Consider the following 23209-nt stretch of genomic DNA (forward strand, 5'->3'; position numbering starts at 1 on the left):
GTAACCATAACCTTTGCTGTGTCCCAATCATGTAAATTTATCTTTCTGAGAAAGATGCACACAGATCTTAGAGAAAAGTATTTAAGAATGATTGTTTTAGCCACAATCTATTATTTTTATCCTTAAACCCTGTCCTTCAACAATAATAATAAAATCAATAGCTATTTTGAAAGGAAGACTGTAACTGCCACAGGTATAAACAGAATGCAAATGGAACATGAGAGGCGGATTGAATCCCTCTAAATTACAGAAGTGGGGCTGCACTGATATCCATAGTCAGAGATAGCAGGAAATTGATGGATGAAGACGGGGCTTGCAGTTAGGGAATTTTAGTTTAGAGGAGAAGGTAGAGCGAAGGAAGAAATAGATGGCAGAATTTGAGAAGGACTTGAAGAGTCTTAGAAAATTATGTACTGGCGGTTGGCTCTGCTAATTGTATTGCCTTTCTGCCCTCTGTTGATAAAAACGGGGAAGAGCAAATTTATTAAACCATCTACGGTTCCTTGTATCTAGAGGATGAAGGGTCTTATTGAGAACCTGGTAAAACATATAGACTCTCCCCCAGAAAATAATACACATGAACACACAATATTTTGCATATAACTTCAATTGCTTCATGGAATCCTTGCCATCAAACTGTGGGATTGTGAAGAACACATTTCTCTTGAGCCAGGTATCTTTCCCCTTTGTTGGTCTCTGTTTATGACCCTGTGTGTATGAGTACACATGAACTCTTTTGTAATATTCAGTTCCTTTTAAGGGACCTATTTCTCACATTGTCAATTTCTTTCCATCCTCCTATCTCTATGGTGGGTTTATTATTATAAATGCCCCTTCAACTACTAAGACCCAATTTTGTTCATGTCAATTCCTTGTGCTAATGAATTCTCTCTAGCCCCAGGCAAGACAATCCCCTGACTTTCCTTGGAACACTTTTGCTTTGGTTTGGTTTGCTTTACTTCAGTTAACTTTTTTGTTATGTCTTTAAAAAAAAATGGAGATATAATTCACACACCATACAATTCACCATTTTAAAGCATAAAATTCAGTGGTTTTAAAAATTATATTCACAAGATGTACAACCATCACCACTATCTAACTCCAAAACGTTTTTATTACCCCCAAAATAAACCCCATATCCATTAGCAGACACCCTCCAAGTCTTCTCCCCCAGCCCACTCCCCATTCTCTGGCAATGCTAATTTACTTTCTATCTCTATGGATTTGCCTATGCTGGAAATTTCTTAAAAATTGAATCATACACTCTGTGGCCTTTTGTGACTGAGTTCTTTCACTGAGGATAATGTCTTCAAATTTCATTTGTGTTTTAGCGTGTATCAGTACTTCATCCTTTTTATAGCTGAATACTATCCCACTGTGTGGACATCCGACAACTTATTTATCTGTTTATCAGTTGATGGACATTTGAGTTGTTTCCACTTTTGTCTATTATGAATAATGCTATTACGAACATTCATGTACAAGATTTTGTGTGAATATATGTTTTCAATTCTCTTAGAATTGCCAAATCATATGGTTGCTCTATGTTTAATGTTTTGAGGAGCTATCTGGTTTCCAGAGTGGCTGCAACATTTTATATTACTAACAGCAATGCGTGAGAATTCCAATTTTTCCATATCCCCACCAATACATTTTTTTTTTCTTTTTTGGCCATGCCATGCTGCTTGTGGGATCTTAGTTCCCCCATCAGGGTTGGGACCCACAGCCTCGGCAGAGAAAGCTCAGAGTTCTAACTACTGGACCGCCAGGGAATTCCCCCCACCAATACTTTTAATTGTCAATTTTTTTTTTTTTTTATTATAGCCATCCTAGCAGTTAGGAAGTTGTATCTCATTGTGGTTTTGACTTATAGTTTCCTAATGATTAATGATGTTGAGCATCTTTTCATGTGCTTATTGGTTATCTGTATATCTTCTGTGGAGAAATGCCTATCAAATCCTTTACCCATTTTAATTGGGTTATTTGTCTGTTTATTGTTTGTTTGTTTTTTTAATTTGTTTATATTTGGCTGCGTTGGGTCTTTGTTGCTGCACGCGGGCTTTTCTCTAGTTGCGGCAGGCTGGGGCTACTCTTCGTTGCGGAGCTCGGGCTCTAGGCGCGCGGGCTTCAGTAATTGTGGCACGCAGGCTCAGTAGTTGTGGCTCGTGGGCTCTAGAGCGCAGTCTCAGTAGTTGTGGCGCACGGACTTAGTTGTTCCGCGGCATGTGGGCTCTTCCCAGACCAGGGATCGAACCTGTGTCCCCTGCATTGGCAGGCGGATTCTTAACCACTGCACCACCAGGGAAGCCCCTGTCTGTTTATTGTTGAGTTGTAATAGTTTTTTATATAATTGGGACGCTAGCCCTTATCAGATATATAGCTTGCAAATATTTTCTCCCATTCTGTGAGCTGTCTTTTCACTTTCTAGATAGTGTTTTTTGTGGCACAAAAGTTTTTAATTTTGATGGAATCCAATGTATCAATTTTTTGTCATTATTGTTTGTGCTTTAAGTGTCATATTTAAGAAACTGTTGTCTAATTCAAAGTCATGAAGATTTACACCTATGTTTTCTTCTACAAGTTTGAATGGTCTTGGCATCCTTCTTAAAAATCAGCTGACCACATATTCGTTGCGAGAGAGCTACTATTAAAACAACAACAACAACAGAAAATAAGTCTTGGTGAGTTTATGGAGAAATTGGAACTCTTGCATGGCTCAGCTGATATGGAAAACTGTATGGACATTCCTCAAAAAATTTAAAATAGAATTATCATATGGTCCAGCAATCTGACTTCCTGGTATATGTGCAAAAGAATTGTAAGCAGGCATGGGATTGAAAGTGACTTTTGCACACCCATGTTCATAGGAGCACTATTCACAATAGCCAAAAGGCAAAAGCAACCAACTTGTTCATCAGTGGATGAATGGATAAACAAAATGTACTAAATACATACAATGGGATATTGTTCAGCCTTAAAAAGGAAGCAAATCCTGTCACACGTTACAACTTGAATGAAACTTGAGGACATTATGCTAAGTGAAGTAAGCCAGTCACAGAATGACAAATACTGTATGATTCCACTTATATGTGATATCTAAAATAATCAAATTCATAGAAGCAGAAAGTAGAATGATGGTTGCTCAGAGCTGAGGGAGAAGAAAGTAATGAGTTGTGGTTTTCAGAGTTTCAGTTTTGCAAGATGAAAAAGTTCTGTGGCACAACAATGTGAGTATACTTAACACTAGTGAACTGTATACTTGGAATGTAATAACTGTATACTTGAAAATGGTTAAGATGGTATAAAGGAAAAACACTTGTGTGTTTCAGTGTTTCATACTGAACACTTCTGTGACCTGATGTGTAGAGGTTTTCCCACACCAGGCAATACTCCAGTTCTCTGTAGACACCAGCTGGGTGTCCTACAATTCAATTCAGTTCTGACATTGTCTACCTGGAGTCAACATCAGATCCTACGGGTTAAGTTCCTGTCTGTCACAGGCCCAGGGGTAAGTCCAGGTAAGTTGGAGATATAAGAAATGTAGCCAGTACTCAATGCATGAATCACTCAGTTTTACTGCACGCAATTAGCACATGACACAGGTTAGTCAAAGTAAGGAAAACGGAGACGGGAGTAAGAAACCACTCCGAGGAGAAGTCCAGAAGGAGGCGTCCGCACAAGCAGCATCCTCGGTCTGGCAACTAGTCTCGTGACACGTGTGAGTAGGAAGGTGCTTCTGCTCCAACAGAGCCTCCGCCAGCATCCTGAACAGCTGGATCAGCTCTCAGCAGCGTGGAGTCGGGGCCTCCAGTGAAGGGCCTTCAAGTCACTTGGCTCAGTGGTCTCTTTCTAAGGAGCAACAATTGCGCCCTTGTTGGGAGGAGTCTTGTCTCCATCAGTTTCTCCTTCTGTTCCAGTGACATAAATTGCCTGACAAATTTCTCAAGTAAAGTAACAGTTCATCACTCTAAGACAGTCCTATAGTGGACGTTTCAAAACAACTAAGTTTACATGGGCCACTGTGAGTCGATTTTGAACAACTTAACATAGTTTAACATAGCTTAATTCCTACGTTTCACCCTTGATAAGCAGGAATCATAACGTAAGAGAAATCACATCATAATGGTCCTACAGGACTGCCCCTTTCCCCCACCTCAGATGCCAATAGCAAGTCTAGGCTGTAACCTCAGGTTCTCACCAACTGACTATAAATCCAGAGTTCCGAGCACCTGCCCCTTGTGTTTGATTACTTTGCTAGAGTGGCTCACAGAACTGAGGAAACCAGAGAGATTATCAGTTTATTACAAAGGATATTAAAGGATGCAAATGAATAGGCAGATGAAGAGGTACATAGGGTGAAGTCTGCAAGGGTCCTGAGCACAGCAGCTTCTGTCCGGATGGAGTTTGGGGTGTGCCACCCTCCCGGCATGTGGATGCGTTCTTGTCCATAAACCCAGAAGCTCTCTGAACCCAATCCTTTTGGGTTTCTATGGAGGCTCCGTCACATAGGCATAATTGATTAAATCACTGGCCATTGGTTATAGGTTCAATCTCCAGCCCCTCTCCCCTCCCTGGAGAGGGAGTGGTGGGGTAGGGCTGAAAGTTCCAAACTTCTAATCATGTGCTTTATTCCCCTGGCATCTAGCCCACAACATGAGATTACCTAGTGACCTTCCCAAAGCCCCCTTATCAACGTAATAAAGAACAGCTTTATAGCTCTCATCTCTTGGATCTTTCCAAGGGTTTTAGAATCTCTGTGCCAGGAACAGGGAGAAAGACCACACATATATTTCTTATTATAAATCAAAATATTACAATATCCACCCCCTTAGAACTTGGGTTCCTTACAGCAAAACAATCATACAAATCAAAAACTCTGGGCAGGGACTTCCCTGGTTGCGAAGTGGTTAAGAATCCTCCTGCCAATGCAGGGGACACGGATTTGATCCCTGATCCCGGAAGATCCCACATGCCGCGGAGCAACTAAGCCCGTGCACAACTACTGAGCCTGCGCTCTAGAGCCAGTGAGCCACAATTACTGAGCCACGTGCCACAACTACTGAAGCCCACGCGCCTAGAACCCATGCTCCACAACAAGAGAAGCGACCGCAATGAGAAGCCCGCACACCGCAATGAAGAGTAGCCCCCGCTCGCTGCAACTAGAGAAAAGCCCACGCGCAGCAACAAAGACCCAACGCAGCCAAAAATTAATTAATTAATTAAAAAAAAAAAAAAACTATGGGCACATTATCAAAGTTCCATTTGGTCATTAATAATTAGTCCAGTCCATTATCATATCATATGAACATGTCTCTCAGGGGGAGGCCACTTAGGTTTGCAGGCCTCCACTGGAGATCTTGTCAGGGTCCCCAAAGCAGGAGTGATCTCAGGAAACTTGCAGCTTCACCCTTTCAGATACCTGGCATAATTGAGCTAAGAGACACTATTATCGCTTGCTCTGAGCCGTTTCTGAGGTGTTTATTAATATTGCATTTTCCTTATTATATAACCCAGGTATTCATTCCTTTGCCCTCAGCAACCATTTCTTCTCTTCAGATAGTAAATTTTATCTTACGTACTTTTTTGCCTCAATTAAAAATTTAAAAAAATAAATACAATCAATTGACTGTAGATGTGTGGGTTTATTTCTGTGTAGAGGTCTTGCATATGCTTCAAAGTATAAAAAGAGAAGGGAATTCCCTGACTATCCAGTGGTTAGGACTCGGTGCTTTCACTGCCAGGTTCAATCCCTGGTCAGGGAACTAAGATCCCACAAGCCACACGGCGCAGCCAAAAAAAAAAAAAAAGAATAGCTGAATGCTTTCCCCTGTTAGAAAAAGAAACTATAAGCCCCAAATGTAGTCACGTGTGCTAAGCCCATATCATCAGACCAAGACTTGAGAGCTATCTAAGCTAAATGCAGTTTCAACCTTGCCCAGGAATGTAAACATATCAGGTCAGTCTGGAATTTCCTTGTCAGAACCAGTGAAGTAATCTGCCTAATAGACACTTTTGTCCCCCAAAGGAAGGTAACCTTGCCAGAAATAACCCTTTTTGTTTGTTTATGATTTCTTTGTCCCACCCCCTCCCTGCTTTTAAAAATCTTTCCTTTTCTGTAGCTCTTTGGAGCTCCTTTCTATTGACTGGCTAGACGGGATGCTGTCCAATTTTGAATCTTTTAATAAAGCCAATTAGATCTTCAAATTGATCAGGAACAAGGCAAGGATATTCACTCTTACCTTCTCTCTCTTTTTTTGGCCATGCAGTGGATGGCTTGTGGGATCCTAGTTCCCCAACCAGGGATTGAACCTGAGCCCCCTGCAGTGGAAGCGCGGAGTCCTAACCACTGGGCCGCCAGGGAAGTCCCTTACCTTCTCTATTGAACATTTTATTGGTGTCCTTAGCCATTCCGAGAAGGCAAAAAGAAGAAATAAAAAGACACACATGTTGGAAAAGAAGTAAGATTGTCTTTATTTACAGACAACATAATCCTTGGAAAAGCCTAAGAAATCTACAAAAAAAAAATTAGAAATAAGTGAAGTTAGCAAGTTCACAGGTTGGTTATGTAGGGGAGCAAAATTTGCCACCCTAAAATGACTCTGGCATGTGGATTATTTCAAGCTGAAAACAATCAAGGCCCAAAAGACTCAGGAAGAAACTTTGACCTTCCCCCTTAGCTGCCTAAAGAATTTAGATAAAGGGCCAGTTCCCAGAATAGAGCTGTCACCAGAGATCTCTGCAAAGAGTACGGGCTGAGTGTGGTGGGGAAACTCGGCAGGGCCTGGAGATCAGAGTGCAGTCTGGGTCCCATTGTCTCTGGGCAGCCCAGCAAATATTTGTTTACCATTGGCTTTTTCATTTCCATGTGAATTGCCTTCCTCCACTTTGAGGTCCCAAACCACTACCCGCAACATCTTCTTTTGTCTTTAGCTGAAGATGGTATTTAAGGTCAGGGTTTCAACCATTTTGACGGGTTACTCAGTTTTCCTGGGTCTCTCCCATGTATACATGTTATCAAACTTTGTTTGATTTTCTCCTGTTATCTGTCTCATGTCAATGTAATTCTTAGACCAGCCAGAAGAACCTAAAAAAAGTAAAGGAAAATTTCTTCCCAAAAGTTACACGGTCAATATACAAAAATCAATTCTGTTTCTATATACTATCAATGAAGGGTTAGGAAAAAAAACAAAAACAAAAAAACAAAACACCAATCCCACTTACAATCAAATTAAAACCATGAAATATTAAGGGATAAATTTAATAAACTATACAATACACACACTGAATATCACAAAACATTGCTAAGTGAAATCAATCCTTAAATAACTGAAAGAATATAGCATGTTTGAGATTTAGAACACACAATGTCTTAATGTTTCAATTCTATTCAAGTTGATCTATAAATTCAACACAATACCAATCAAAACCGCAGCAGGCATGTTTGTAGACAATGACAAACTAGAACTTATATAGCCAAAGCAATCTGGGGAAATCAGAATGTATACTACCTGATTTTGCAGGGCAGGAAGAGAGATGTAGACGTAGAGAACGGATGTGTGGACAGCGGGGTGGGGGGATTGGGATGAACTGGGTTATTGGGATTGACATATGTGCACTGCCATGTGTAAAACAGATAGCTAGTGGGAACCTGCTGTGTAGCGCAGGGAGCTCAGCTCGGTGCTCCATGGTGACCTACCTAGGTGGGTGGGATGGGGGGGTGTGTGGGAGGGAGGTCCAAGAGGGAGGGGAAATATGTATACACACAGCTGATTCACTTCACTGTACAGCAGAAACTAACACAACATTGTAAAGCAACTATACCCCAATAATAATAATATTGTATTTAACCCAACATAAAAAGACATTATTAATCTATAATAATTATAACTGTGATATAAGCATAATTATAGACATATAGATCAATGGAATGAGAGATTTCAAAAATGAATTTACACATATGTGATCAACTGATTTCAATAAAGGTGCCAAGGCAATTCAATGGGGAAAGTACAGTCTTTTCAACAAATGGTGCTACCAAAACCAGTTATCCATGTGGGGAAAATGATATAGATATCTGTTACGGGCTGAATGTTTGGTACCCCTTGATTGTTATGTTGAAGCCCTAACAGCCAGTGTGGCTATATTTGGAAATGGGAGCCTCTGAGACAGTAATTAAACTTAAATGAGCTCATGAGGGTGGAGCCCTGATCTGATAGGGTTAGTGTCCTCATCAGAAGAGAGCTCCCCGCCCCTGCAGGGTACACACACACACACACACGGTAAGGTCAGGTGAGTGCACAGCAAAAAGGCAGTGTTTACAAGTAAGGAAGTTCTCACAAAAAACCAAATTGGTTGGAACTTTGATCTTGAACTTCTAGCCTCCAGAACTCTGAGAAAGTAAATTTTTATTGTTTAAGCCCCCAGTTTGTGGGATTTGATTATGGCAGCCCTAGCTGATTAATATAATATCCACATGGACAAAAACCAACCCTCTTACATCACACCACAAGCTCAGAAAATGGATTGCAGGACTTCTCTGGTGGCGCAGTGGTTAAGAATCCACCTGCCAACACAGGGGACAAGGGTTCGATCCCTGGTCCGGGAAGATCCCACATGTTGCGGAGCAACTAAGCCCAGTGCCACAACTACTGAGCCTGCGCTCTAGAGCCCGTGAGCCACAACTACTGAGCCAGTGTGCCACAACTACTGAAGGCTGCACGCCTAGAGCCCATGCTCCGCAACAAGAGAAGCCACCACAATGAGAAGCCCGCGCACAGCAACGGAGAGTAGCCCCCGCTCGTTGCAACTAGAGAAAGCCCATGTGCAGCAACGAAGACCCAATGCAGCCAAAATAAATAAATAAATAAATGTTCCTTTAAGAAAAAAATGGATTGCAGACCTAATGGAAAAGCTAAAACCAAAACTATGAGTACTAGAAGAAAATATAGGAGAATATCTTCGTGTCCTTTGAGTAGGTAATGATTTTGTAGACAAGATCTAAGAAGCACTAACCATAAAAAGAAAACTGATAAATTGAACTTCATAAAAATTGAGAACATCTGTTCCTCAAAAGACACCATTAAGGAAATGACAAGTCAAGCCAGAAACTTAGCAAGATATATATAAAGATATGACAAAGGAATGGTGTCCACAATATATAAAGAATTCTTACAGCTCAGTAAGGAGACAAAAATAAAATTAAAAAATGGACAAAATACTCAAACAGACTTCAGAAAAGAAGATATATAAATAACTAACAAGCACATGAAAAGATGCTCAACATCATTAATCATCAGGAAAATACAAATTAAAATCCACATACCCACAGAAATTACTGCAACCAGAAAGGCTGACATTACCAAGTGTTGGTAAGGATATCAAGCAACTGGAACACTCATTTCCTCCTGGTCGGAATGTAAGCTGTTATAACTGTCCAGCATTTTCTTAAAAGTTAAATACACACTTACCTATTTGATCTAGCAATTCTACTCCCAGGTTCTTTGACCAAGAGAAGAAAAAAGAAACTCCTACACAAAGAATTGTACACAAATGTTCGTATCATCTTTATTCACAATAGCCTAAAATTGGAAAATAACCCTAGGTCCACCAAAGGATAAATGAATAAACAAATTGTAGCATACCCATATGATGGAATTCCACTCAGCAACAGAAAGAAATGAACCACTGATACACCTAATCATGTAGATTAATTTCACAGGATAGCTGAGCAAAAAAAGCGTCGATGAAAAATTTATCAGTCAATCTAAGAAAGAATTGCAAAATTTTATTTGAGGCAAATGCGAGGATTTTAACCCAGAAGAGCATCTCAGAAAGCTCTGAGAACTTCCACCCGTTAGAAGTCAAGACACAGTCTGGGATTTCCCTGGCAGTCCAGTGGTTAACACTCCGTGCTTCCACTGCAGGGGGTGGGCATGGGTTTGGGGGGCATGGGTTCTATCCCAGGTCGGGGAATTACGATCTCACTGGCTACTCGGCACTAGAAAAAAAAAAAAAAAAAGAAGTCAAAATACAGTTTATGTAACCTTTTTTGAGACAGAAGACTGTACATTAAATGAGGTATTGACAGTTTACCTAATCCAGATTTAAGCACCATTGTCTTGGGTGGGTCTTGTGATCCTTTACAACATCAAGAAGGAATGTTATCTTTGAAGGAGTTGTCTTGTTGTTGCTAGGAGAATGTTGCTGTTTATGGTTGAGCAGGTATTCCTGCTGATGGGGGAGGTTTGGTCAATGCATAAGGTGGATACACAATGCACAGTGGGGCAAGAGGGGAGGCCAAAGGACAGAGAAGAAATTTTATGTTTAAATTTTTCTTGTCTCGTCATAAATATGAATTTTATTTCACAAAAGCAAACATAAAAGCTTACACATTATATGATTCCATTTGTATGATATTATAGAACAGTCTAAACTAATCTTTAGTGACAGAAATATCAGTGTTTGCCTAGGACGGAGTAGGAGGAAGGACTGCAAACAGACACAGGGGAATTTTCTGGGTGATGAGAAGCTTAAATATCTTGATTGTGGAGTGGATACAAAGGTATAGGTATGCATTTTAAAAAATGCGTAACAGGAACAGGACACTGATCTAAACTGAATAGTTACATTTTATAGTTGATTATCTTCGACCTCTCTTACACATGATGAATGCATGACAGTCTATCACATGTGTTAGTTCTGAATTTCCTAAAATAATACAGAAGATGGATCAAGCATTCAGTAGGAGTTCTAGTAGAAACTAACTCAAATTATATACGGCCTTACCTATTACATATGTGCCTCTCCAGAGTCTGTCTTGCTGTATTAGTTTCCTATTGCTGCTGTAACAAATGACCACAGACTTAGTGGTGTAAAACCATGTAACTTATCTATCTCACAGCTCTGGAAATCAGAAGCACAAAATAGGGTATCACTGGGCTGAACTCAAGGTGTCAAAAGGGGAGCATTCTTCTAGGAGACTCTAGGGAAGAATCATTTCCTTGCCTTGTCCAGCTTTTAGAGGCTGTCCTCATTCCTCGACTCATGGCCCTCTTCAGCCAATACCACATCACACATCTTCTCTTTTTTTTTTTTCTCCTCACCCCTGACACATCTTTTTCACATGTCCTTTTCTGACTTTGACTCTGCCTCCCTTTTATAAGGGTCTTTGAGACTAGATTGAGACCAGCCAGATGATCCAGGATAATCTTCTCACCTCAAGATTCTTAACTTAATCACATTTATCACAACTGCACAGTCCATTATGCTATTGTAAGGTAACATATTTATAGGTTCCAGGGATTCGAAGGTGGACACCTTTGGGGGGGCCGTTATCCTACCCACCACACATGCCTCACTGAAACACTTGGCTTCTGAAGGACTTTTTTTTTTTTTTTTTTAATAAATTTATCTATCTATTTATTTTTGGCTGCGTTGGGTCTTCGTTGCTGTGCAGACTTTCTCTAGTTGCAGTGAGCAGAGGCTACTCTTCGTTGCGGTGCGCGGGCTTCTCATTGAGGTGGCTTCTCTTGTTGCGGAGCACGGGCTCTAGGCATGCGGGCTTCAGTAGCTGTAGCGCAGCAGTTGTGGCGCACAGGCTTAGTTGCTCCGCGGCATGTGAGATCTTCCTGGACCAGGGATCGAACCCGTGTCCCCTGCATCGGCAGGCAGATTCTTAACCACTATGCCAGTAGGGAAGTCCCTGAAGGACCTTTACTTATGATGAGGAACTTCTGCCCCTTCTTCAACAGTATCACCTGCCACTCCAAACAACTGCCTCATCTTGTCCAGGCTCCAGCTTGATTTCATGATGAAGGAAAGTCTTATATTTAGGGATCAGGTGTAGGGTTCGTTGAATTTGAGACTCAGAGTTCAGGGGCTCTAGATTTGAGACCCTAGAGGGAGGCTTAGGTCTTGAGAGCGACCTCAGTTCTGGGAGTGTGTGTGCTCAAACCCGGAGGAGATTGACTCAGGGTTCAGGCAACAGGAGACAATGGCAATAGGGAGGATAGTATTCCTTTTCTCAAGGAAGAAAAAAAGTGGAAGTGGACTGGGCTTAACCTTTACCTTAGCTTCCGAGAAGCAAGAGAAATCACCCGAAACTTGTACACTAATTACCTGACTCAGAGACCAAAGTCCTTTTGCTTTTGCTTCTAATCGTGCTCTTCCCCTTTCCAACAGAATCTAGGGCAAAGAGCAAAGTAAGGGGAAGTTAGAAATAAATGAATAATAGCTAAAGGGCAAGGCCTCACTGTCTTCACTAGGTAACAATGAAAACATTCAAGTCACGGAAACAGGCCAGTTCTCTCTTCCCTTTCTTCTTCCTCTCTTTTTTCCAATAAAGAATGATGGGTCAGTCTTGCTTTAACTTTAAAGGGAAGTGTTCCTGCGTTCTGAGTTATGACGCAAGAACTTTGAAATTTGGATGTTCTCAATGAATTATGCTACAGAATTAATTATCTGCATCATAGGCTTTCTTATCAACCCCCAGCAACTTCCCTCTTCATCTGCTGTCTGTGCAGTCTAGATACCCAGTATCTGCCTGAGACTCAGGAATGAGTCATCCTCTGCCCAAACAGGTGGCAGTGGTCACACCTGCAGAAACAATGTTCGGGCAGGTTGCTGGCAGCAGCAATTAGCACAATATATAGCTCCAGAGGAAAAAGTCCAATGACAGTGCAGCATGGCTTCTGACAGAGGTAAAATGGACGGGGGCCTGAAAGCTACAGATTCTTGAAAGATGCAAAAACTCTGTGTGTGTGCTTGCGTGTGTGTGTGTGTGTGTGTGTGTGTGCGTGTATATGTGTCCTGCTTCTGTTTGTATCCTTGGACATTTTCCAACTTTCCTATTTATTAATATATTAATATTCTTAAACAGGATTTATTATTATTGTTGTTGTTATTATTAATGCCAACTGTTCACATCCAAAAATGATTTTGATCAGATGGCACTAAAGCAATGCTTGTTTCACCATAATAAAAAATTAAGTAAAAAAAATACAACTGTTAAATAAAAGTTTAAAATAACAGCAGAAGTGATAGCACAAGGGCAAGTTAATGGATAAGTTAAGGTTCCGTTACTTAATGTTAGAAAAATTCGTGGGAGAGGAAAAACACTTCAGGTTGTGGAAGGTAATGACTTTCAGATGAGGTGGGATTTGAACTGGATCCTGAAAGAGCAGAATTTGAATTGGCAAAGAGGAGGAGATTCCAGGTTGATTGACACTGAGAGTTTAAGAGAATTTACAAAGATTGTGTGTGGAATATAAAGAATAAATTGGTTAAGATAGAGAAGAGTTTTTGGAAACAATCTGCAGTGAGATTAGAAAGCAAATTTGTTCGTTTGTTTTTAATAAATTTATTTATTTAGTTATTTTTGGCTGCATTGGGTCTTCGTTGCAGTGCACAGGCTTCTCATTCTGATGCCTTCTTGACTGAAAGCAGAAAAGACAGGAAGAAAGGAGGCCAGTGAAAAGACTGTTGCAAGAGTGTGGGCATCATGTGATAAGACAAAATGCAGGTGTCAGTCAGGTTTCAAGAATCAATATTTTTTCTCCATTATATTTTCCCTCTATTAAAATTCTCTTGTGACTGGTATTTTGGGGAAAAGTGTAAAGACTTTATTTAATTGAAATATCTGGGTAATTTCCCTTGAAGGTGGTATGTTTTATCCCTCAAACCACCCCAAGTCATGTAGCTAGTGTTCTTGCCTGGCACCACATGTGTAGATACTGAGAATGTATCTCAATCTCTCTTTCTGATGTTCTCACTGCTGGTTCACCTCCTCATATAGGTATGGCCTCTGTTTCTACAAGGCCCCCGCTGAGTAGACCAGCTGGTTCAAATGCCCCAATTTGGGGTTTTCTTTTTGTTTTCGTTTTGTTTTGTTTATTTACTTATTTATTTTTGACTGTGTTGGGTCTTCGTTGCTGCACGCGGGCTTTCTCTAGTTGCGGCGAGGGGGGGCTACTCTTCGTTGCGGTGTGCGGGCTTCTCATTGCGGTGGCTTGTCTTGTTGAGGAGCACGGGCTTTAGGCGTGCGGGCTTCAGTAGTTGTGGCTCGCGGGCTCTAGAGTGCAGGCTCAGTAGTTGTGGCGCACGGGCTTAGTTGCTAGGCGGCATGTGGGATCTTCCTGGACCAGGGCTCAAACCTGTGTCCCCTGCCTTGGCAGGTTGATTCTTGACCACTGCGCCACCAGGGAAGTCCCTTGATGGGGACAATTTCTAAAGTCTTTATTGAATTTGTTACAATGTTGCTTCTGTTTTACGTTTTGTTTTTTTGGCCGCGAGGCATGTGGGATCTTAGCTCCCTGACCAGGGAAAGAACTCTCACCCCTTGCATTGAAAGGCGAAGTCTTAACCACTGGACCGCCAGGGAAGTCCCAAAGGCCCCAATCTGAAGTAAGGTCTGAGAAGTGCCCATTCCAAGGTGTTAGCCATCCCCTTTCTCCTCCATCTCATGTCAGATTCCCTGCATATTCTTCTAAGGATGAGAGGTTTATTCTTCATGTTACACTTAGGATAGTATTTACTGACTCTGTCCTCTTTCCTATATATCTTGCTGATTTATCTTTTCGGTCTCACACCCCAGCTAGAACCATTTTCCACCTACAGGAAAGTGTGCCATACACAGTCTCTCTCCATTTAGTACAAATGCACAAATAGACATCACACACACACACACACATTGTTTAGGAAGAAAATCTTTTCCTCTACCCTCTTAGATTTTGTTCTGGGAGGGGGCACTGCAAATTAAACCGACAAAAGACAGATTAGCAAAAAAAAAAAAAAGACAAAATTACACAGAGGGATTCACAAAAATGTGACTCAAGGACTTCGGTTAGAATTAAAATGGCTTATATACCATCTTAATAGAAGAAGTGGAGAGGGAGAAGAACACTAATGGGAAAACAAATGACTTTTAGGAAAGATAGACGGGCCGTTAGGAGAATAGATGGAGACAGACTAGTTCGTGACAATGTCTGAGTGGGTGTCTCAATTGGTAAGAGTCAATCTCCCCTGGTTGCCCCAAAGGACAGGATTTATGACAATTGATTTCCTTTGAGTTCTTTTGGGAGGCTCTGCCTGTAGGAAAATAAGGGATTGTGGGGTTGGGGGGCATGGAGGGGAGTTTATTTTCAAATGTCTTCAGACCAAAATAATTGTTATGCTTCAGTGACACAATCTGGACCCCTCACCACACACACACACACACACACACACACACACATACACACACAGCCTTGGCATCTTCTGTTTTGAAGGTCTTGTGGTTCAAAAATTGCTCCTCAGAGATAAGGTTTGGCTGGGAGACAGGGCAGCCACTTCACCCTCAGAGGGAGCAGTGAATTTTGTGTCTCTCTTTGACCCACCAAGAAGGGGTATCAGGTGGGAACCTTATACTCAGTGTCTCAAACTTCATGGACATCTGAGCTCATTCCAGTTTTTGATATTACAAATAAAGCTGATATGAACATTTGTGTACAGGCTTTTGTGTGAACCTAAGTTTTCCTATCTCTGAGACATGTGCCCAGCAGGGCAATTTCTGGGTTGCATGGTAGTTGCATTTTTAGATTTTTTTCTAAGAAGCTGCAAACTGTCTCCCAGAGTGGCTATGCCAATTTGTATTCCCACCAGCAACGTATGAGGGATCCAGTTCCTCTGCAGAGTACTGTTAATAATCTGTAGTGGATAGTGATGAATTTCATTCATTTGTTCAATAGGTATCTATTGCTAACCAACATGTTTCAGGCAGTGTGATAGGGTCTGAAACAAGATATGTATAATCCATATCTCACATAACTTACACATGTGTTACTATAGGCATGTAATTAAGCAATCATAATACAACATGATCATTGCTATGAGGAAGGAAGTACAGGATTCTATGGGGGCACATAATTTACACCTAAGATCCTCTGAAGGGTGACTTTCCCCCTTTCTTTTTGGAGCCTTAAAGAGGATTACCTGGTTTGATATTGGGCAAATAAATTTCAGTAGAGCCCTTAAAAATCTTGCTTTTCTTGATGCAATGACCTTGTCCAATCCAATTAATGCAGGAGAGATTTTTTTTTTTTTTTGCCCACGTAGCTTGAGGGATCTTAGTTCCCCAACCAGGCATCCAACCCTCACCCCCTGCAGTGGAAACAAGTGGGGAGTCTTAACCATGGGACCGCCAGGGAAGTCCCAGGAGAAAATCTTTTAACTGCATTTTCTGATAACGGTTTGTGGGTTTGAAGAATAGAGCATTTTTTCTTAGTAATTCAATTCGTATATGGGTGTTATCTGACATGATCATCTGTTGGTCAACAGGTCCTTCAGCTGGAGATGCTACCTTGAGGTAAGAATTATACTATCATAGTGTACATTTAATTCAACCAAGAATAGATGGATATTTAAGAGCTGGAAGACTATAGCTTTCCTTATTGTTCCTTACTTATTCCATGCTCCCATTCTTTCTTTTGCCTTTTCTAACTCTATTCTCTATGATTATTATTGCTTTCTATATCTTTGCTCCTATGGCTTTTGGTTTCTGTTGAAAAAAATTACCTTCCAGCTTTGTTCTGTTATCGTCTTACTATTGTTTTTCTCTCTTTAAATCACAGGTTTTCATAGGCAATAGTGGAAAGTCCAGTGAACTCATTTGTCACTTTGATTTCATCTTCTTATTCTATACTCTATGCCATTTTCTAGACATTTTTTTTTTTTTTTTGGTCACACCACCTGGGTTTCAGAGATCTAAGTCCCCCGACCAGAGATTGAACCCAGCTCCCCAGCAGTGGAAGCGCGGAGTCCTAACTACTGGACCACCAGGGAATTCCCTACACCTATTTTTTTTTTTTTTTTGAAGCTCCAGGAGAGCAGAGATTGGTTTTATTTTGTTCATGGCTGTATCCCCAGGTTCTAGAACACATAGCAGAGCATATACTAGATTCTCAATAAATGTTTGTAGAATGATGTACATAATAAATGAACATTTTGCACAGTTTTCAAAAAAAAACAAAAACAAGTAAAGGCATCTGGGGAGGCTGGGTCTTGCCTCCCTGGCGCCTAGACCTATTTTTATAACAGGGAGACTTTTGTCAGGGAACATATTATCTCATGATGGGTGGAAGGATTGATTTACATAATAAACAAAGTGATTCTTTAGGAATGAGTGGAAAATATGAGGATGTAATAAACTTATGACTCAACCATATTGCAAAGAAGAGTCCTCAGCATAATTCTGAGTCACAGCTTTGACCCGCAATGAGGGTGGGTATCTAAAGATGCCCTTGAGAGAAATTTGAATTTCTTTCTTATGAGGAAATAGTATACAGAATTGAATGTGGAAGAATCCTGAGGCTAAATTAGTCTCTTATCAGAGTTGGTAATAGAATCCTCTTGGCAATTTGAGGCTTCCACACCTGAAAAAAATCTAGCTAGAGTCCACTGAGGAATAGTGAAGATTAATGAGTGGGACAGGTCACCTCTAAGTGTGAGATAGAAAGATTAGAGGGAATTCCCTGGTGGTCCAGTGGTTTGGACTCGGCGCTTTCACTGCCGAGGGCCTGGGTTCAATCCCTAGTTGGGGAAATAAGATCCTGCAAGCCTCACAGCATGGCCAAAAATAAGTAAAGTAAAAGAAATAAAATAAAATAAAATAAGATTAGAATATAATGAGAAAAGTTTAAAAGAGGAACAAGGACACACTTATACCTGAATTCAAGACCACCAAGCAATGGTAGAGAGAGTGGTAACCAAATAACAGGAGTTGGGAAAAATCTCTTCACTATGTTTGTGAGAGAAACTCTAATAATCCAAACGGATCTCCCCAGATAACTTTGAGATACAGAATAGAAAAAAAAAAAAAGTTTCCTGAGATGTCACGTTTTAAATATTTATTTATTTATTTAGGCTGTGAAGGGTCTTATTTGCGGCACGCGGGATCTTTAGTTGGGGCATGCGGGCTCTTAGTTTCGGCATGCATGCGGGATCTAGTTCCCTGACCAGGGATCGAACCCCGGCCCCTACATTGGGAGCAAGCAGTCTTACCTACTGGACCACAAGGGAAGTCCCTGAGATGTCATGTTTTAGATCTGCCTGATCCAGAAGGAGAAGATGAAATTATTTCTTGGGTCCCTCAAATGATGACATAACAACACAGGGGTGCTTTTTTATATTTCAGGAGAAGAATTGAACCCTGGGAATTTGAAGTCTCCTTTGACCCCCGAGAACTCTGTAAAGAGGCCTGTCTGCTCTATGAAATCAAGTGGGGCAAGAGGCAGAAGGTCTGGCGACACTCGGGCAAGAACACCACCAAGCATGTTGAATGCAATTTTATAGAAAAAATTACTTCAGAAAGACATTTTCCCCCATCCGTCAGCTGCTGCATCACCTGGTTCTTGTCCTGGAGTCCCTGCTGGGAATGTGCCAAGGCTATTCGGGAATTTTTGAATCAACATCCTAGAGTGACCCTGGTTATTTATGTAGCACGGCTCTTCCAGCACATGGATCCGCAAAACCGGCAAGGACTCAGAGACCTGATTCACAGTGGTGTGACTATCCAGATTATGGGACCCCCAGGTGAAAACAATAAACCAGGAATCTTAAGTCTTTATTAGAGACTGTGGTGGTGGTGGTATGTTTCTAGGCCAGGAGACTGATTACCCCAGACCAGAAGTCTCAGAAGTAAAAGTCCAAGATAACAGGAGAAAGGACCAGGTCTGAAATTCATAGCAAGGAAAGCATCAAAGATATGACTCCTGGGCTTCCCTGGTGGTGCAGTGGTTGAGAATCTGCCTGCTAATGCAGGGAACACGGGTTCGAGCCCTGGTCTGGGAGGATCCCACATGCCGCGGAGTGGCTGGGCCCGTGAGCCACAATTACTGAGCCTGCGCGTCTGGAGCCTGCGCTCCGCAACAAGAGAGGCCGCGATAGTGAGAGGCCCGCGCACAGCGATGAAGAGTGGCCCCCACTTGCCACAACTAGTGAAAGCCCTCGCACAGAAACGAAGACCCAACATAGCCATAAATTAAAAATAAGTAAATAAATAAAAATTAAAAAAAAAAAAAAAAAAAGATATGACTCCTTTCCCCACTCCTGTCACTGTGGCCTCTGTGCCATCTTCAAATGAACTGCTGAGTTCCTTTAAGGGATTCTGGAAGAGTCTAGCCCTTCTCCAGCAGTAAATAGGCCAGAGGGATTTTATATATGGTACTTTTAAAAAAATAAATTAATTAATTAATTTATTTTTGGCTGTGGTGGGTCCTCGTTGCTGTGTGCGGGCTTACTCTAGTTGCGGAGAGTGGGGGCTACTCTTCGTTGCGGTGCACGGGCTTCTTATTGTGGTGGCTTCTCTTGTTGCGGAGCACGGGCTCTAGGCGCGCCGGCTCAGTAGTTGTGGCTCACGGGCTCTAGAGCGCAGGCTCAGTAGTTGTGGTGCACGGGCTTAGTTGCTCCGCGACATGTGGGATCTTCCCGGACCAGGGCTTGAACCCATGTCTCCTGCATTGGCAGGCGGATTCTTAACCACGGCGCCAGCAGGGAAGCCCCATAGTATTATTATTTAATAATAATAATTATTATAATTTTTATTATTTTTAAGTTGGGCTCTCTTTTATTTTTTTTTAAATTTATTTTTGGCTGCATTGGGTCTTTGTTGTTGGGTCTTCGTTGCTGCACACGGGCTTTCTCTAGTTGCGGCGAGCAGGGCTACTCTTTGTTGTGGTGCATGGGCTTATTGTGGTGGCTTCTCTTGTTGCAGAGCTCAGGCTCTGCAGCCCAGGCTTCAGTAGTTGTGGCACACGGGCTTAGTTGCTCTGCGGCATGTGGGATCTTCCTGGATCAGGGCTTGAACCTGTGTCCCCTGCATTGGCAGGTGGATTCTCAACCACTTCGCCACCAGGGAAGTCCCAAGTTGGGCTCTCTTTAACTTTCTGTTGTATGTGTTGAGTGAACCAAGATTTGTGTTTCCTTAGAGTATGATTACTGCTGGAGGAATTTTGTCAACTACCCACCTGGGAAAGAAGCTCACTGGCCAAGATACCCCCCTCTGTGGATGAGGCTGTATGCACTGGAACTCCACTGCATAATTCTAGTAAGTTACTATAAGGGAAAAAGATTCTGCTGCAAAAAGAAGCATCCATCTTCAAACTTCTCTCCTGATTATGTTGACACATACACTTCTCACCATCACTTTGCCATTTATATTGACATTTAGTTATTTACCTGACATCTTTAAAAATGTGAGAACAAGACAATCTCTTTGTGGGAAATAAGTGGGAGAAAGGAACGGATAAGCTGGTCTAAGATGTATGTGGACTCCATAGTAGTTAGATTTCGTCATCATCATTACTGTTGTTGTTACAGCACATACTTGTTGCAACGAATTGCACATATTCTTCTTTCCCTTATTGGTGTGTGTCATCTTATTGAAGGGATGTAGGTGTCCCATTTGTATTCTCTTGCAAGTAGTTCAGTGGTCTTTCAAATGATGTTTTGAAATGTTTATGAAATATTATCCTAACTTCTTTATTTCAGGGTCTTCCTCCCTGTTTAAAGATTTCAAGAAGATGTCAGAATCAGCTGACCTGGTTCAGACTTATTCCTCAAAATTGCCATTACCAAATGATTCCACCCCATATCCTTTTGGGTACAGGGCTGATACAACTTCCTGTGACTTGGAGATGAATAGAATGATTTCTTGTGTATATACTGTTTCATGAACAGGAACTGATGGCCCACTAAAGAGTGAGTACCATTAGAATCGAGAAATTTTAAGTTTGCATTTCTATACACTAACAACATGTTATCTGGAAAAGAAATTTTTTTAAAAATCCCATTTATAGTAGCATGAAAAATGATAAAGTACTTAGGAATTAATTTAACCGAGGAGGTGAAAGATCTGTACACTGAAATCTACAAGAGAGATTGAAGAAGACACAAATAAATGGAAAGACATCCCATGGTCATGGATGGAAGAATTAATGCTGTTAAAATGTCCCTACTATACAAAGCCATCTGTAAATTCAATGCAGTCCCTATCAAGATTCCAATGGCATTTTTTACAGAAATGAAAGAAAAATCCTGAATTTCATATGGAACAACAGAAGACCCTGAACAGCCACAGCAATCCTTATGTATCTGAAGGAAATGAAATCATTTTCTCAAAGAAATATCTGCACTTCTGTGTTCATTGTAGCATTATTTACAATAGCCAAGACATGAAAACAATCTAAGTATCCACCAACAGATGAATGGATAAAGAAGATGTGGTATATATACATATATACACACACACAATGGAATATTATATAGCCATAAAAAAGAAGAAAATCCTGCCCTTTGCAACAACATAGAAGAAACTTGAAGGCATTTTGCTATTTGAAATAAGTCAGAGACAGAAATACTATATGATCTCACTAATATGTGGACTCTTAAAAAAAAAAACAAAAAAAAACTGACCTCATGGAAAGAGACAAGATCAGTGGTTGCCAGGTGGGATCTTAGTTCTCCGACTAAGGATTAAACCCGGCCCTCCCTCGGCAGTGAGAGCGCAGAGTCCTAACCACTGGACCGCCAGGGAATTCCCGGACAAACTTTCAGTTTTAAGATGAACAAATTCTGGGGATATAAGGTACAGCATGATGATTATAGTTTATAATTGTGCAATTGAAATTTTCTAAGAGTAGTCCTTAAATGTTCTTACCACACACAAAGAGGTGTAAGTCTGTGCGGTGATGAACGTGCTAACTCACCTTATTGTAATAATCATTCTGCAATATATACATATATCAAATCATTACGTTGTACACCTTAACTTAGTTGGGCTTCCCTGGTGGCGCAGTGGTTAAGAACCCGCCTGCCAATGCAGGGGATACAGGTTCGATCCCTGGTCTGGGAAGATTCCACATGCTGCGGAGCAACTAAGCCCGTGGGCCACAACTACTGAAGCCCACGCGCCTAGAACCCGTGCTCTGCAACAAGAGAAGCCATGATGATGAGAAGCCCACGCATTGCAGCGAAGACCCAACACAGCCCAAAATAAAAACAAATAAATTAATTAATAAAAAAAAACTTACACAATGTTATGTCTCAATTATGTTCAATAATACTGGGGGGAAAAAAGAGATTAAAACAAAAGAGTATAGAAATTTTCACAAATAACAGTATCACGGATAGTGTTGTCTAATGCTATATCACAAATTACCCCACTACTTTGCAGGCTTAAAACAACAATAAATATTTACTATGTCACAGTTTCTCTGGGTCAGGAATTCAGGAGTCACTTAGTGTATTGGTGTCTCAGGATATCTTAGGAGGTTGCTGCCAAGCTGTCAGCCAGGATTGCAGTCATCTCCAGCCTTGATAGAGGCTACAGAATGTGCTTCCCAGGTGGCACACACACGTGGCTGCGAGTGGGCACCCGTGGATAGTGGGAAGTCTCAGTTTTTCATCATGTAGGCCTCTGCACAGGGCTGCTTAAAAGTCCTCATGACTTTGTGGCTGGCTTCCTACAGGGCAAGTGGCCTAAGACAGACCAGGGCAGAAATTGCCATGTCTTGGAATCGTACACTATTTCTTCTGCAGTGTTCTTGGGTCACACTGGCCAGCTACAATTCAATGCTGGGTGGGGGGAACCACACAAGGACTTGAATCCCAGGAGATGAGAATCATCGGAGGCCGTCTTTGGATTTGACCTGTAGGGACATTTGCTGTGACTTCAGGACAAATAATTACATGGAGCCAATTTCTCAGAAGACGCTAAAGGGAAACAAAGGACAAAGTAGCATCTAAATACAGAAAAGGGTTATTTCTCACTCCCGTTGCAAGGCTAATGCCATTTAGGTGGAGTGTTTTTGTTCCCTGCAGTTACACAGGGACCTCATTTTCTACCATCTGGTGACTCCGCCATCTCCTATGGCCTTGGAGTCCTCTGCTGAATTCTCTACACTCAGCAGGCCCACAGGAGAGAGAGAGAGAGACAGAGGCACACAGAGAAGGAAAGCATTAAAGCAGTGTGAAAGGGTTTTTTTTAGAATCAAGGACTGGAAATGGCAAACGTCACTTCTGACCTGACTCCTGTAAGCCAAAATCAGACCAGTGACCCCACCCAGCTTTAAGGGAGGCTACAAAACACAGTCTAGCCATGTGCCCTGGAAGAAGAGGAAATGGGGTTTGGTGAACACATGACGTGTCTGTACAAGGAGGAAACTAGGAAACAGAAACA

The 23209-nt window shown here is 41.5% G+C and overlaps 1 protein-coding gene across 1 annotated transcript; it reads left to right on the forward strand.

Annotated features, from left to right (window-relative positions):
• The first annotated feature begins 12652 nt into the window (after positions 1-12652).
• Positions 12653-22014, forward strand: APOBEC1 (apolipoprotein B mRNA editing enzyme catalytic subunit 1). The gene is made up of 5 exons (XM_068560411.1): positions 12653-12698; positions 16312-16339; positions 18167-18564; positions 19959-20077; positions 20521-22014. Exons 1-5 carry the CDS (start codon positions 12683-12685, stop codon positions 20668-20670), a joined length of 711 nt encoding a protein of 236 aa, XP_068416512.1. The 5' UTR covers positions 12653-12682; the 3' UTR covers positions 20671-22014.
• The last annotated feature ends 1195 nt before the right edge of the window (positions 22015-23209 follow it).

Source organism: Eschrichtius robustus, chromosome 13 (assembly GCF_028021215.1).
Source record: "Eschrichtius robustus isolate mEscRob2 chromosome 13, mEscRob2.pri, whole genome shotgun sequence".
In the NCBI taxonomy this organism is placed as follows: domain Eukaryota; kingdom Metazoa; phylum Chordata; class Mammalia; order Artiodactyla; family Eschrichtiidae; genus Eschrichtius; species Eschrichtius robustus.